Source organism: Mustela nivalis (genome assembly GCF_964662115.1).
Source record: "Mustela nivalis genome assembly, chromosome: 13".
Taxonomy (NCBI): Eukaryota; Metazoa; Chordata; class Mammalia; order Carnivora; family Mustelidae; genus Mustela; species Mustela nivalis.
The window spans coordinates 74,215,387-74,231,976 of NC_139032.1; the positions used below are offsets into that span (position 1 = coordinate 74,215,387).

Below are 16,590 nucleotides of genomic sequence, written 5' to 3' on the forward strand. Positions count from 1 at the left end.
GGCTGTCTGGGGGGAGGGGGTTATTACTGTCATTGTCATTGCCATCTCCTGGTTTGTCTGGTACAGACCAGAATTCCTGTTCCTCTGCTACATCAACTGGGACACTTTCAGAGGCTAAAAAGGGCCTTGCCAATGAGAGACACTCTCGTTTTGGAGAAAGGAGGGGTCCCCAAGTGATTGAGCTCCTCAATGATGTCTTGAAGGCCCTGGTTCCTTTCCTGTAATCCTCAGTCCATTGGGGACCTCATTGTCACCTCATTGTGACAAAATGACTGCAGCCTCTCCAACAGCACATCCTCACTCCACAATGCTCAGAAAGAAAAATGGGAGAGGCGCCTGGGTGGCTCAGTGGGTTAAAGCCTCTGCCTTCAGCTCAGGTCATGATCTCGGGGTCTTGGGATCGAGTCCCACATAGGGCTCTCTGCTCAGTGGGGACCCTGCTTCCCCCACTCTCTCTGCCTGTCTCTCTGCCTACTTGTGATCTCTGTCTGTCACATAAATAAATAAAATCTTAAAAAAAAAAAAAGAAAGAAAGAAAGGAAAATGGGGTATATCACCGGAGTGTGTCTACTTATAAAAGTGAGCAAAATTTGCTCAGAAGGCCCAAGCATATCTAAGTCCTCTTATGTCTCAGTGGTTGGTCTTTATCTTACGTACATACCCCAAACCCTCCCTGGCCAGAGGAAGGAGACTCCCATGGTGGGCTGTGTCCTCCTAAATCCTTGGGGCTTAGGAGGACACAGTCTTCACTCAGGGATGAGTCTACTTGGATGGTGGATGAAGATGGAATTCTGCTAGCATGGACGAACCACCAGTGTCTGCCACATCACAGGGGTGTCCTGGGGTGAGGGTCAACCAGCCCGCAGCTCTGCCTCTACACCCTCCCTCTCTCCCCTCCTCCTTCATCCCACACTTACTGAGAGCCTACTGTGGGTGAGCACTGGGTACACCCCTGGGGATTCTACAAAATTAAGATACAACCGTGACCTTGAGGAAGCCCAGTGGACTACGTGTGCATATAAGGCAGATACATACGTCCTGATGGGACTTGGCATTCTAGTACCAGGCAGGAGGAGGGGCAAGCCGCGGAGAGTAAAGGGAAGCCATGAAGGCCGCCACTCCAGGGAGAGGATGTCACAGGAGTGATGACCCAGAGCTCTCTGAACTCATCAGCACTTTGCTTTCACTCCCAGTGCCCGTCACTCGTAGCCTGCTCGGTAAAGCCAATGGCTCCAGAAACATCCTGAGGGAGAGTCCAGAGGTCTTAACTCGTCACAGCTCTCACCTCTGGAAAATGGGTCTGATTCTTTCAAGGTTGGTTGAATGGATGAAAGGAGGAAATAGGTTTGACTCTATGGTTAGACATCGATGTGGGAGGCCTGACTTCTCACCTTAGGGTCGATGCTGTGCGACCTCGAGAAAGTCGCATATCCTGTCTATAAGCCTCAGTTTTCCCACCTGTAAAAAGAGGAGTTTAGGCTAGGCAGCTCTAGGGGCTCTTCCAGGCTTGAATTTCTTTGGGGAATCCCCATGTGGGTCACTATCAGCGCTGCAAAGTGGAATCTGGGTATCTCCCTGGCCTCCCCTATAGGCCCAGGCCCGAGGAAATAAAGTCAGACTGAGTTTGGGAAAGAAAGCCTCCAGAGATGGTCTGAGTTGCCCAGGGGATCACAAGCCCAGAGGATGTCCCTTCCGGTATGTTGGCCCAGAAGCTTCCCTGGCCTCAGCCTTCATTCCTCTTGGTGGAATGATGGTGTTTGGGGTCTTGGCAGTCACCGGGCTGGAGTGAGGTCGCCCCACAGGCATAGCCCAAGCCCTGGGAGACAGGCGGGTCATGATAACACCCAGGATTGGCTCCAGCCACTTCCTCGGGGGAGAGGGACCGACCTGGGATTGCCTTGGGGGTTGGGGGGCAGAGGGAGGGGACAGGATTGGAAGCTGCCTCTCCCTCCAGCCTGCTGTTCATTCAGTTCCTGCCAGTGAAACGGTTTATCCCAGCTGCTGGCAAAACAGGCCCAAGTGAGGCAGAGCAGGACCAGTGCATCTGCACACCTAAAGTCACGCACGGCACGTGCCCTACAAATATTTGCTGATGGACCAATGTTGTGACGCGGGAGAGAAAACAGGTGGCTGGAAAGCTAATCTCTTAGGTGTAATCTGGCAAACTACTCTCGTGTATTCATCCCCACGTTCACGTAGCGTTTTTGGAATACCTCCCATGTACCAGGCACAGGAAGTCAACACGGCCATGGGATCTGCTCATCTCAAGGGCCACAACGCATAGTTGCTGTGACCAGTGTCCTGCTCCATGCTTGAGGTATGTCAGCATCTCCTGATTGGCCGAGTGACCTGGGAATGAATGACCCTTCTACATGATTCTCTTATTCGACATGTATTGTGCGCACACATCCTACGCTATGTGCTGTGCGGGGTCCAAATAAGAAAAAAAACCCCATCCTGGTGTGTCCTGCAGGACAGGGCCTTGAGGAAATTGGAATCTGAGTTCTCCTCCTGGTTCTGTAGGCCACAGAAGCAAGTATGACTCAAGGCAAGGCTTTCTGAACCACAGTTACTGCCTGTCTCCTTGCTGGTCTCCTCCACCAGCCTGACTGGAGAGCAAGAAGCATGGGTGGATGCACAATGGGTTCCCAGAAAAAGCTGGGTGGAGAGATTAATGGGGTTTAATATCTGGGCAGTGTGCAGCCTCTGTCTCTTTCTTTCTTCCTTTCTTTCTTTCTTTCTTTCTCTCTTTCTTTCTTTCAGATTTTATTTATTTATTTGACAGAGAGAGACACAGCGAGAGAAGGAACAGAGGTATGGGGGGTTGGGAGAGGGAGAAGCAGGCTTCCCTCTGAGCGGGGAGCCTGATGCAGGGCTCAGTCCCAGGACCTTGAGATCCTGACCTGAGCCAAAAGCAGACACTTAATGACTGAGCGACCCAGGCACCCCTGCAGCCTGGGGTTCTGTTCTGCAGGCTAAGACTTCACTAGTGATTCATTCATGACCGTTTACTGAGCACCTATGACGTGTCCACCCGTAAGGCTTTTCAGATGAACAGTTTGTCTCAAGGCAGATGCATCTCAGACAGCAGGGTCCATGGCTGATCTGCTTGGGCCACAATGTGGCCCCTGGGTCCTCACCAGGCCAGGAATTCTTATTCTTCTACCTTATGTCCGAGATGTCACCTGGGCCTCACAGTCACTGTCCACCCAGTTCCTAATCTCATTGCCTTTTAGCCCACAGAGATGACTCAGTTCGGGCTGGCTCGTGAGTGTGCCTTCCTGTGCACAGAATAGGCAATGGCTCCGTGTCTTTGGGACCCAACCTCCAGCAGAACTGTTTCCCCAGTCTCTGGTGTGGTGCCAGGAACCTACTTGGCAGGAAGACTGGGTGTGACGCAGCAGCACAAGAAGCAAGATCCCTTCCCAAGAATTCCTATCAGTGTCCATGACTTGTCTTTCCAGCTGACCATGAGCCCCGGGAAGACCATGAGTTTCATTTCCCTCCTAACCTAGCCAAACACATTTAGCCCTCAAGAATTATCTACCAAATTGGATTACTGTTGAACAACACTCTCGCACTCACGAGCTCAAGGACTCACGCAGGTGACCGTGTGTGACGCATCTAGTTTACACATGGAGAGAGTGAGGCTTTGGAAGAAGATACCATTGATCTTTATGTGCTTTACAGGGTTTCCCATGGGTCTTTGCAGCAGCCCTTCAAGGAACAGGGGTCCCTGGGCATTAACATTGCATACTTGGATTTGGAAATGAGATTTGGAAAGGCCTTGGTGCTCAGCACTGACCCCCTCCCTGACCTTTGAGGAAATGCATCCCCTTGCCTGGAAATGGCTTCGTGGCCAGTGAGTCACGGGGCATCACCCACACAGTACAGGGGGGAGCTGTACTCCACAACTCCCCCTCCCCTCACCCCCTTCAAAACCTGCCTGAAATCCATTCCCACACTCCTGGCCTTTTGGTGACTCTTCCACTTGAATTGTCTTCCCCCATGGCTCCATGATCATTTAACACACCCTTCAGGAGCCAAAGGCCACCTCCTCCTGGGAGCATTCTCTGGTTTCTCTCCATCCCTTAGCTTTGCTTGACAATTCAATTCATTGGTAGCATTTATCACATTCTCCTTGTGTTATCTTGATGTGATTGCATGGAGGTGTCTGATATCTCCCATGCAGGCTCTCTTTCCTGCCCCAAGCTGCTGACTGAGCATGCCTTCTGTCCATGTTACAAATGAGTGTGTGCCCAGAAAGCAGGACCCTGTGCCAAGTTCTTTGTCTTCTCGCCCATAGTGGCAGACCCTCTTCCCTCGGTTTTGTACAGGGGTTTGCACACTGGAGGAGTTAAAGAAACTCATTTAAATTATTAATGGTTTGAGCCTCTATTGTGTTCCAGGCTCCGTGCTGGGTGTGGGGACACAGAGATGGATGTGACAATGACAACACCATGTGACATGCGCTACAACTGGGGTGTGGGAGAGAGCTTGAGCTGCCCTTGAAGGACAGGCAGCAAAGGGGGGTGGGGTGGGGTGGGGAGGGAACCCTCCAGGAGAAAGCAGCCTGGACCAGGCCTTGAAGTATCCTAGCTTGTCCAGAGCTCGTCCAGGTATTGGAGAGATTGGGGCTTTGGGGCAGACGATGAAGCTGCGGAGGCTGACAGGGGTCTGCTCGGAACCCCTTAAAGGCTAAGGTTTGGATTATTGTGTTCAGCTGCAGTAAACAGGAATCAGATCACGTGGGTTCCAGTCCCACCTCCACAGCCTACCAGTTTTGTGAGTTCAGGAGGGTGACTTAATTTTTCAGAATCTCAGCTTTCTCATCTGTAAATGTTGACAGCAGACCTGCTGTAAATGGCGACACTTAGCAGAGTGCTACACCTGGCTAGAAGAAGGAGAGAAAGGGTGCAAACCCCTTTTGGGATTTTGGTACCGGAAACAACTCTCAGAAGTGGAGTTTTGGAATCAAGGGGAAGTCAAAAGACCCCTAACTAACCAAGATACACAATATTTTAACGCAATACTTTTCAAATGTCAAAACCAATGCCAAAAAAAAAAAAAAAAAATCCATGATGAACAACGTATCAAAAAACTATCCTTAAGGGCTGGATCCGCCTAGCACAAGGTATGCAGCTTCAAAAACCGCCAGCTGCACTTGGTCTGGCAATTCTCAACCTTCCAGGGCTTCCGAAAGCCTGAGGAAAACCCGTGGTCCCTCTCACCCAGAACTCTCAAATACACATCCTCTGTGCAATTTTGGGGTGTTTCTGCCGCCCCCTGGGGCTCCTCCGCGTGGAGGTTACGAATCCAGTTCCACGCGGTGGTGTGGGAGTTGTGGGGGGGGCGGTCCACGCGCCACCCAGTCATCTGCGGGTTCCCCAGCACCCGGCCCCGCGGGCCTCCTGGCAGCCATGGGTGCTCTGCCCCCTGCAGGAAGCAGCGCATAGCTATTCCGCTTCTTTTTCTTTCTGGTTTGGCTCCCCCCACCTACCCACCCCTACCCCCCCGCCCTTCGCTTCGGCTTGGGACTTTTCCTAAAGTTTGCTGAAACCAGACACCTTGCTCCACCGAGCCCGCGTGCAGCCACGGTTTAAAAGGCCGCCTTCAGCGCCCCCTCCCCGCCCCCAGCGGAGACTTCAAAAGGCCCGGCGGGCGCCGCGGCCCCAGCACCTATGAGCCGCCCCCCGCGCCCGGAGCCCGCGCCGGAGTCGGAGGACGCAGAGCGGACGAAGTTCGAGCGCAGGCGGACCGGGCCGGCGGCGCAGCCCCGCGCGCCCATGCCCCTCCCGGTGCCGCTGCGCTCCGAGCGCCCGCGCCCAGTTTAGGGAAGGGGACCCCGCACCCCCGCCCCCGCGCCCGCTTCCGGGGCTGCGGGGACCCATGAACACAAATGCCGTTAGGCGCCCGAGGAAGGACTGACCGTCCAGCCTCGCAGCTAGGGACCCAGTAAGTGGCCCGGGGCTCCTGGAGCTCTGGGGGTAGCGGTGTGTGTGCGTAAAGTTGCGCGCGTATGGGGGGGGGTGCACGTGTGGGGGATGAATGCGTTTGTGCACGCTTGCGGTGGGCACTAGCGGAGCGCTGTGTGCAAGTGGGGGTGTGCGCGCGCGCATGTGTGTATGTGAGGTGTGTGTGCACGTGAAGGTGTGTGTGCGGGAGTGTGTGTTGGGGGGATACGGATACGCTAGTGTGCATTTGTGTGCGTGTAAGTACTAGTGTACCTGCGTCTGCTTGTAGGGAGTCCGGGTTGCGTTCGAGTCCAGACACCCCAGGGTGTGTTTGTGTGAGCCCTGGAGGAGTGCGTGGCCAAACTTGTATGTGGATGAGTGTGAGTGTGTGTCTGAGTTTGTGGTAAGCGTGGATGTGTGTGGGAGTTTGCACCGGTGAACAAACCATGGAGGCGGAGGTGGAGGGGACTTCTAATACCGGGCTCAGACTGGGGTTGTGGCCGTGCGAATTTGCTGGGCGCTTGCAGCGGTGTCAAGGTGTGTGCCGTCGTGCGCTCCAGCGGGGGATCTGAGGGAGTCTTTGGTCGCATTCTGAGGGTGTGTGTGTGTGTGTGTGTGTGTGTGTAGGGGGGGTGTTTAGCTCCCATTTCTTACCGACTAGACAGGGAAGGGAAGAGGGTGACCAGCATTTAACAACCTCACCCACTATGTATGTGCCGGGAAGGTCTGTTCTCCAGGGTGTTCTGAATCTGGAAGAGGAGTGTGTATGTGTGGCAGGACACTGGGTTGTTGCTGTTGTGGGAGTCTAGATACTGAGTACTGGTGGAGATCTCTCCTCGGAACACTGGGTTTTTTTCAGCAGTAATATTTGTCCCCTTTCTCCTTCTATCTCGGCCCCCCCAAGCTCGGGGACCTCCCCCAGGCCCCCAGTCTCACAAGCCAGAAGTCCCAAATCTCTGAATTGTGGTCGCCCTGCTGTGCAGCCTTGGCAGTCTCTTTCCTATTTGTGAATCTCAGTTTCTCTATTTTTACTTGGGGGGGGGGGCGTAGGTGGGGGTGTCTCTGAAGGGCTGAGGTGAGCCAGCCGAGGCTGTGTGACCGGCTGCGGCCGGCAGGGGGCAGCATGGGGCAGCAGAGGGCGGCTCGGCGCGGGGAGGAGAGAAGGTGGAGAGCCACCGCGGGCCGAGACTTTAAATCGCCTTCATTTCCCCCAAATCCTTCCTTTTCCTCTCCTCCCCCAGGCCGGCGGGGAGGCAGCTTCCACCGCCCTCCGCGCGCCCTCGCCCGGCCTCGCTTTGCCTCCGGGGACCGACAGCAGCCCGCCTCCAAAAGTTTGATCATCTCTCTTTTTTTGCCTGCTTCTTCTTCCTTTTCGGTGGAAGCAGAAAAAGAGCGAGGCAGGGGCGAGCGCGGCGCCGGGACTCCTGGGACCATGGGCCTGGCGCGGGCGCCCGCGGGGCCCCGGCCGCGCTGCCTGCCTGCTCCGGCGCCCCTGGGCGCGAGGCTGCGCTGGGGGCGCGGGGGCCGCGCGCTCTGAGCCGGCCTGGCGCGGCGGGGCGGGGGGCTGGCGGCCCCATGGGGCGCGCCCACACTTGCCCCCCGGGCTCGGGAGCATGAAGTAGGGGCCCGCCATGGGAGCGGGATCGGCGCGGGGGGCCAGAGGCATAGCGGCGGCGGCTGCGCGTGGGGGGTGAGTACACGCTCGGGGACGCCCCCTCCCCAGCTTCCTGCTGCTCCAGCCCGGGGGAGGGCTGGGGGTTCCCCGCCGCGCCGGACGCTTCCCCGGAACGTCGGCTTCCTGCCCCTTCCTGCGCCCCTCTGAGGCGGGCCGCCAAGGGTTAACGCGGGCTGCGCCCCCCCGGCCTGGCGAGGCTTGGCGAGCGCCGTGTGCCCTGCCCCGCTGGCCCGGCTCTGCGTTCGCGTTGGGCCGGGGGCCCTGCTGGGGAGGGTCGGTGCGGAGCCAGCCCTGGGGTCGGCCTTGGGGGTGGGTGGTGGCGCCTGGGGCGGCGGGTTGGGGACGGAGGGGGGCTTCGGGGACGCTTGGGGGAAGAAGGGTCCCCGTTTCTGGCTGTTCGGTGTGTTCCGGTGTCGGTGTCTACAAGTCCTGAGCCTCTAAGTTAGTCAGTTCTTGTGAAACTATCCACAGGCGTCTAGGTCCCCGGGTCTCAGCTTCTGCTGCTGTCTGGCGTCTGTGTGTCTTTGCACGTCCCCTGCTTCTGGAAGTCTCCGCATGTGTGTCAGTCGGTTTGGGTCTGTTCCTCTCAGTGTTCCCTCCTTCCCTGGGGGCTGGGGAAGGGGGTGTCTCAGTCCCTGTCATTTTTGGGGTGTGAGAGAGAAAAAGGGAGATTCAGCATGTCAGAACAGAAAGGGCCCTTGTCATTGCACAGAAGCAGAGACTGGGGGCCAGGGAGGGACAGGGAATCTCCAAGGAGGGACCGTGGCAGAGCTGGGATCCAGGGGCTGATGGAGTAGTTGTAAAGAGTGAGTGTGTGTGAGAGCGAGTCACTGAGTGTGGGTGTGTGTGGGAGTGAGTGAGGATGGGAGCAGCCCTCCGGGCCCTATGCACTGTGGCTCACAGGACTTGCTCTCTTTCCACCCTTCCAGAACCAGAGGACATTCCCAAGAGGCTGGTCAGGGTTGTAGCTCCGCCCTGTCCCACATGCCCTGCCCCTTGGAGCTGGAATCAGGGGGATGATGCCCCCCCCATTTCTTTCCCATGTCTTGGAAAAAACTGGCTGGCTGAGATTCCCCTGCCCCCCACCACAACACACACACACACATACACACACACACACACACACACCGCGCAAGTAAGTGCACTGCTGACTCATTTTCTCCAGAAGACCCTGTGCCAAGACAGATGCCAGCGGCTGGGTAGAAAAGTGGTGCCAGGCGAGCACCCCATAGTGGGGCCTGAGCTTTGGGCAAACGGGCAGTCACGCTGCTTTGAGGCCCAGCCTCTGCCTCACCTGGTCTCGCTGCCTCCCTCAGCACAGCAGTGCCCCAGATCCTGTGCCCTCTGGTCCTGGCGAGACTTCCAGCCTTGCTCTCCTTTACCTCGCCCAGACCAGGCTCCTTGACACTACAGAGCACATCTCTGGCCTCTTTTCTCCTTCTCTTTCCTCTCTGTACTTGCAACACTCCCCTTCCTGGTGCTTTCACGTGTCCTGCTGCCCCTCGGGTCTCATCTCAATGGCCATCAGCTCCCCTGGTGGGGTGCACTGGCCGGGGGTGGGGCTGCCCTTCCCATGTCACCCACTCCCTATCTCTGTCTGAGCACATTCTGCCTGTTACTTTGACAGCACGTTCTCTGTTCCCCATTCTGTGTCTGGGGGACCCTCTTGGTATCCCACAGCCTGGCCTGGTGGGCGACAGGTTGTAGGGCAGGGGGAGCCCTGCGATCAGACAGTGTGGGAGCTTGGACAGGCCCCCTCGCCTCTGGGCTTCCCCTCTTTCTGATCCACAAAACAGGCAGCTGAATTCTCAGCTCGCAAGGTTTAGTGATGATTAACAGAGGACCATGTTCATCAAGGGTTTAGAACAGTGCGTGGCATGTAGTAAATGGTCAATAAATGGCCGCTGTTATTTGTATTATTATTCACTTCGTCTTGAGTGGACATGTGAGTCAACTGGAAAATTCTGGGCTGCGTCCTGTCCAGACAGATGACCTGTCTGTGTTCCCACGGAAGAGGTATCAGGTGTGATGAGAGGAGCCTGGGTGCGGCTGTCCGGGCACATGGTGGCCTGGCTGGTCCACAGAGGCAGGTGGGACAGGTCTGTCCCCCTTTGCTGTTCTGCGGTCTTCAGGCCAGTGGCCCACCCAGCTTGTCCTGTGAGCGCACAGCCAAGCCTGGAGTCCACAGGGCCGCTTTCCTTGTGTGTTTTTTCATGCCCTGGGTCTCAGCTCTGAGCTCTTGCAGGATGTTCAAGTTGGTATGGGTTTCTTACGATCTCTTACAGTCCTCTCTTACGATCCCAGGTAGGAAGGTTGGGGGGAAAAGCCAAGCATACCAGGTGCAGTCTGGCAGCCTAGTGGTCCTGGAGTAGCCAAATTTGGTGTGCTGGCAGAGGGCCCTTTGCAGGGGTAGGGACACCTGGGTTCCCTTCCTGGAGGGCTGTGTGGCCAGGCTGTGTCTCCAAGGTCAGGTTTCCTAATGTGTAGGTACTGCCATCGCAGCTGCCTCCTGCCCACTCTGGTCTCCTGAGCTCTGGTCTTCCCGACATTCTGGAGCCCTGGGTTCACCGAGCCAAGGCCCACGAGTCAGTGGTGAAAACAGAAGTCGGGAAGAACAAAGCTTGAGCCAACGCAGGCACTAAACATTATTAGCAGTAGCCTAAACAGCATTGGAACGGGAGCAAACGATTCAGCAGGGCCTCCCTCCCGGAGCCAACTTTCCAGGCCTGGAGCTCACTTAGATGGCTTGTTGGCTCCCTAGGCTGTGCCTCTGTTCCTGTTGGTAAAGGCTGGACTCCGTTCTCTGGCAAAGAGGAAGTCCCTGTAAGTGTCCAGTTTCTTCTCCACAAGAGACAAGTCAGGTGGAAAGGACTGTTTGCTAAGTAGAAGAGCAGATCATGTGGGTCACTGACATGCTGTGTGGCTTTAGGCAAATCACTTCCCCTCTCTGGGCCTCAATTCCCTATCTCCGCAACGAGGGGATGGGACTAGAATCTGGCCTCTAGATGATCTCAGGGGACCTTCTCCTGCTGTCTATACCCACCCTTCACTTTGGCAGGATACGGGTGAAGTGCACACAGCATTGAGGTCCAAGAGGTCAGTAGCATTTGTCAAGGTGAACAAGTGGAGAGGCAAATTCATTGATCACAGGCCTTCAGGGCTGAAATGCTTGAGTTGGAAACCATGGTGTTGGGAAGCTTAATTGAAGCAAAGATTCTGATCCTATCCCTCCTGTGAGTCTTCTTTCTCCTGACCTTAGGGATTAAAAATATTTCCCCCAAGTGTATCCTTATTTGCTCCAGAGGGGGCACCTTGGCATAACAGCAGCCAGAAAAATCAACTAAGGACATGTATGGTTTTTATGCCTTTTCCTCTCCACCAAAGCCTATCTTTATCAGCTTGGGAAGCATCCTAAGCCGGGTGGATGTGACGTCATACGGTGAGACACTCAAGGAGTGAGGGCTTGTGCCTGGAAGGGGCTGAGAAGAGAGGATGGAAGGAAATGGGACAGAGATGAGGTTGTTGGGACCCTGGAAAGTGAGGGGCAGTGCCTTCAGAGCAAGCATTCTCTGGAAAAAGGAATTCCCAGGTCCTCTAAGTCTGGGGACTGCTGATGGACACAAAGCCCTGTTCATGTCTTCATTGCAGGACTTCTCAGACCCTTTGATAGGCAATTAGTTGTTTAGTTGTGCTTTGGGAACCGTCGGGACTGGGATGCAGTTCTTCCCCAGTTGATGGGGCTCCAGTTTTCTGAAGTGTCTACCTGGTACACGTGGGAAATAGTACTGAAGAATTATGACCTCAGAGCCTTCGCAGGGTGACCTTGACGAGGAACCTGGTTTCCTTAAGCCTCGGTTTTTGTCACAGCAAATGAAGCCTCCTGTTGTTTCTTCTCAGGGCCGATGAGTCTGCCATGGGCTTCAGGGGGGCAGGCCGTGGCAGAAGGGTCAGTCTCTGCTCTTCCTGCCAAGCAACGCTGGGGTAGCGAGACGCTGGTCATTGCTAGCGGCGAGCTGGAGGCGAGGCCCGCCGTGGCAGGGAGGACAGGTCCCTTGAAAAAGGGCCTTTTCACAGCAGTGGCAGCAGATTGGAGAGGCTGAGGGGGAGCTGAGGATTATTTGGGAATAACCCTGGAAACAAGTCAGAGGTAGAAAGAGGGCCTCTGGGGAGATGCTTTTCAAGTCCAGAGTCCTGTAATACCAGGAACCAATTATTTCTTCCACAAAGATCTACGGAGCATTTATGATATGCTTGCCAGGTGCTGGGAATATGCATGAACGAGACAGAGGTGGTTCCTACCCTTCAGGGACTTGTTCTAGAAAGGGAAATAGGAAAATAGGCAATGGGCTCATGCAGGACACCTGCTGCAATGAGGTACGCGCAGTGGGGGGTGACGCCCAAGCTGGGGTCTAAGGCATGTGTGGGAACTGACCAGACAAAAGAACACTTTCAGGAACACTTGGGAGCAGCACAGGCAAGGGCCCAGGCACTGGAGAAGGCTTTCAAAGGACCACCATCAGCATCTGAATCTGAATGCTATTTCATTCAGTTTGCCTTGTGCTGCAATTGACCCGATTCGACATGGCTTACGCAACTCCCATATCAAGAGATCTAAAGGAAAAACAGTGACGGGTTGGCTAATTCAACATCTCAAGTGTCATCAGACATTCACTGTTTTTCCATTCTGTCGTCCTCACGTGCTCATGGAGCCTGTTAGCCTCATGTGCACAAAATGGCTGCAGCAGTCACGCATCCCTGCTCAATAACATGCAAAGGCTAGAAGAAGACCTTCTCTATATCCCCTGGAAATACTTTCCCGGGAGGCTTTAAGAGCCATCCCTCACCTCTTACTGACCATGTTTGGGTCATGCATGCATGCCCACAGCGGTCACTGGCATGGCAAATGAAGTTCGCAAGATTGGCTTAGACTTACCCAGATTCATCCAGTATCCTCCAAAGTCCCTGCCTGCCTGAACAAGAAGGGCAGGGGGATGACTAAGTGTAGGTAACCACCAGTGTCTTCTACAGTGCTTATCGGGATCACTATTGATTATAACTGCAATTAAATGGGAGTGATTGCCATTAAATCAGAGAGTGTGAGCTGGTTTTCTGGGGCGCCTAGGGAGCTGGGAAGAACAGGCGGTGCCAGACATCAATTCTGGCGGATGGGCTTCCTGGATTACACGATTCCCCAGAAGTGCACCATTCTAGCTTTCCTCTTGGAAATGGCTCCCGGGCCTGTGTGTCTCAGCCTTAGCTCGTGCCACCCGCCAGTCGAGGCTCTCTCTGCCTGCATCCCGGCTGGCCGGCTTTGGCCACGTGCCGCCCTCCCCTCTGCCCGCTCGGGGATCAGATGCCCCGGGTGGCTTCGGGTGTCGCCGGTGGCTGCTCCCACAGGAAGGTGAAATCGGATCACTGCCTCTGCCCATCTTGGCAGGAACCACTGAGCAGAGCATTAACCCTTCCCGGCCCCAGAGTCCGGCGGTAGCAGTGATGCTGAAGGCGCACTTCTGTGGCTGGCACCAGGCCAAGCCCTTGACATGCATGAGCTCATTTAATCCTCACGCCTGGCGGGTGAGATAGGGAGTGTCGGCCACGCCGCAGAGCTTGAGGCAGGCTCAGGGAGGCTGAGTGACTCACCCAGGGTCACACAGCTGGTAAGCAATGGGGTCACGTTTGCACCTGGGTCTGCATGACCTCCCTCCGTGTCCTCTGTTTACTCTCCCCTGCCTTTCCCTGTCAGCCTGAGGCCAGGTGGGCAGCTTCCTTAGCGTGCTCTAGCCCTGCTTAAGGGGTCTTCTCTCCCTCCCCCCTTGTGCCTACAGAGGGATTTCCCGTTGCTTTTGTCCTTTGAGGATGTCCGTCATCCAAGCAGACGGGTCTGGTTTTCCCACTGACCTTTCAGTCCTGGCTCTGCTGCCCATTGGGCCTTAGAATCCAGAGGCCATAGTACAGATGGGGAAACTGAGGCCCAGAGACGGGGAGGGGCTGGCCCTTGTGGCTCAGTGAGTCAGCAACAGATTTTTGAAGCTGGATCCCGGGTCTCCTGACGCCCACGACAAGGCTTCCCGCCCACTGCTCCCTACCTTATGACCTTGGTTTCCCGATCTGTGACAAACAACATTTTACTTGAGACTTGTGCCGCGTGAGCAGGTCCTGCCTCTGGAGGTTACGCCTGGAAACTCTGGGAGCATGGGCTACCCTGTGGGGTCATAGAGCCTGTGCCTGGCCTCCCCCACCTCCAGTGGGCAAGCCTGGCCGGGGTGGGGTATCTGAGGGTGGGTGATTCTGTCCCAGCTCTCCAGCCAGATCTGGGCCCCAGAGTGGAAGCTGATGCCGGCTCTGCTTGTGTCTTCCCGTCTCTAGGGGGTTTCTCTTCACCTGGATCTTAATCTCATTTGCCTGTCACCTGGCCTCCACCCAAGGACCTCCTGAAGGTAATTCCCTCTTCTCTTTGTGTGGGGGGATGGGGGGACAAGGGAGGGCAGAAGAGACCTGAGAACTCAGGGCTTGGAGACAGCCATGGCCCCATGTGGAACTCAGTGCCTCAGTTTTCCTGTCAGTTAGAATGGAGCCCATCATTGGCAAATTCTCTCCAGGCTGGGAAGAGTGACATTTGCAGTTTTGTAAGGGACAGCAAGGGCTCAGTGCAGAAATGTGGGAGAGTGACCCTTTCTTTCCTACGGGGGCGGGGGCAGAATTGGAAGAAATCATGGTTCGGTAAGCCTCAGTCGTCCTAATTTGTCCAAGGGTTATACTAAGATCTGTTGAGAGGAGGCATGAAGGCCACCACTCCCTCCCCTTGCCGTGAGATCCTGTTCTCCCCCTGCCATCCCCGAGGACCCAGCCAGGGGGCCAGAGCGGCGGTGGGCTGGCTGCACAGCTGCCCGGGGAAACTGAAACCTCTCCCACATCTGTTTGTCAAGCAGCCACAAGGCCTCCTAGAATAGCGGCTCTTCCCCTCCTCCATGCTCGCCCGTGTGCCGGGGGCAGGCAGCGGGGCACTCCCAGAGCCCCTGTGGCCTGACCTGGCCGCCAGCAGGGATTGGGTCCCCAGGAGGGGAGGGCCGTGCCCGGAAGAGACTCCGGCTGCCCGGCAACATTTTGTGCAAATGTCATATTTTCCGAGCTTGCTGTTTCCCTCACAAAGTAGGTGAACAGCTGTCCAGAGTCCTGAGTCAGGCAATGGGGGGCGGGGGGGGCGGTGTTGGGGAGAGGCCGGAGCTCCGCGGAGCCAGGTTTATGTAATAAAGGGATCTCGCCGCGGCCAGCTGGCAGGGTCCTTCTGCTTGGCGTCGGGCTGCATTCATTCCCCTGGCCCCCAGCTCCTGGCCCCTGGATTCTGGATGGGTCTCCACCCCACTCTCCAACGAGTCTGAGGGACTCCAGCTCGGGATAGCATTGTGCTAAGAACAGAGACCCTGGAGCCAGGTGGCCTGGGTTCAAGTCCCGGCTGTGCCTTTTGTTATAGGCTGTGTGACCTTGAGCTCGTGCCTGTAGCGAACTTTTCTGACCCTCCTCTGTAAAGGGGGGATGCTAAACAGTATCTTCTTTAGAAATGATTGAGAGAATTGGGTGAGATAGAACACATAAAGCACTTGGCACATAGGAAATGGTCCGTAAATACTAGTGTTTATTGTTGTTAATTCTAGCATTTCCCTGACCCCTTGGGCAAGAACGGTCCTTCTCCATCCCCCTTGGTGCCCACGGTGGTCAGAGGCCTCTGCCAGCTCCGGGTGGCAGAGTGTGGGGCTTTGCCCCTGCCCCACACACCGTCTCTGGGGGAGGCCTGGAGACTGGCTGGGGTCAGCTTTGAAAGCCACCTGCAGAGGACAGTTGGGGGAGCTCACCAGTGGCACCTGGCCAGGCAGGTAGAAGCAGCTGACAGCTGCAGTGTATGAGGGCATGCAGTGCAGGCTGGAGGGGGGTGGGGATGGGGGGGAGCTTGGGGGGGCTGCTCAGGTGGGATGAGGGGAGGGAGAGGTGGCTTCCCTCCTCCCCTAGAAGTCGTTTGCAGGGAGTAGTAGTTTGTGCTCATAGGAAGGTTTCCACGATGGAGACGGGAATCCACCGTGACCAAGAGAATCTTGGAGCAGTGGTTTATTTGAGCTCAGGAGCTCAGGACAGACGGAGGTGGGAGAAAGGAGAATTTGAAGGGAAACGAAGGTCCACAGATCCTTAGGGAGGAAGACAGGTCTTCAAGCCAGGCCAGCCCCAAAGAGCAGCCTAGGACTGTGGTGTTCTCAGACATCGTGAGCGCTGGGTGGCCGCCTTCACATCTGGCTGCCCTTGCCTTCTGGGCAGGGAAACTGAGGCTCAGGGGTCAGGAAGAGACTCGTCCAGAGGTATCTGGATGAGGACAGCCAACAACCCTCTGATGGAGGCGTTCTCTGCCGCCTCGTTTTACAGCGGAGGGAACGGAGGCTCAGAGTCCAGACTCCGGGTGGCTCTGTCTGGCTCTGAAGTCCGGCCTTCTGACTCCAGAGCCTGCTACATATGTGCAGCACTCATCTTCTCCTAGCACATCTATCTGTCCATCCACCCGTCTGTCCATCTCACAGCTGCCGGCCGAGGGCTAAGTGCTAAGAGCCATATCCAGCCCCACGTGGACCCCACGTACCATGCTCAGGGCCTAGGTCGCTGAATTCAGGGGTTTGGTGGGAGGAAGCCAAGGACCTGAGCCAGGCCCCCATTCTGGAGGCGGCCTCTCCTTTCCGAGTCAGAGTTCGGGAGCTGCCTTCTGCAGACACTGGCAGCTCGGCCGACTGAAGGAGGTCGAATGACCCTGTGAGAGGCAAGGTCAGGAAGCCTTTCCATAAACACGCTGGAAGCCCTCCTTTGGCGAGCCCCACCGTTGTAATTACTGGGCGGATGTGACCTGGCCAGGCCGCAGTCGACGTCCAGACGCCTCGCCAGAGGACAGAGGTTACAAGGATGCCTCGATCGGCTTCCTCTGCTCTG

At 56.1% G+C, this 16,590-nt stretch overlaps 1 protein-coding gene across 5 annotated transcripts in view; it reads left to right on the plus strand.

Annotated features, from left to right (window-relative positions):
• Positions 1–5,585: 5,585 nt before the first annotated feature.
• The window catches only part of COL27A1 (collagen type XXVII alpha 1 chain), a 135,045-nt gene continuing 124,040 nt past the window's right edge, over positions 5,586–16,590 (plus strand). For 4 of the 5 annotated variants that reach the window (XM_082697049.1, XM_082697051.1, XM_082697053.1 and 1 more), the window contains exons 1-2: positions 7,119–7,644; positions 13,996–14,066. In XM_082697049.1, coding sequence (XP_082553175.1) covers positions 7,586–7,644; positions 13,996–14,066 — 130 coding nt within the window. In that variant the 5' untranslated portion in view covers positions 7,119–7,585. Of the gene's footprint in view, positions 5,956–7,118; positions 7,645–13,995; positions 14,067–16,590 lie in introns of those variants that run through there. The other variant, XM_082697050.1, reaches the window with a different exon arrangement.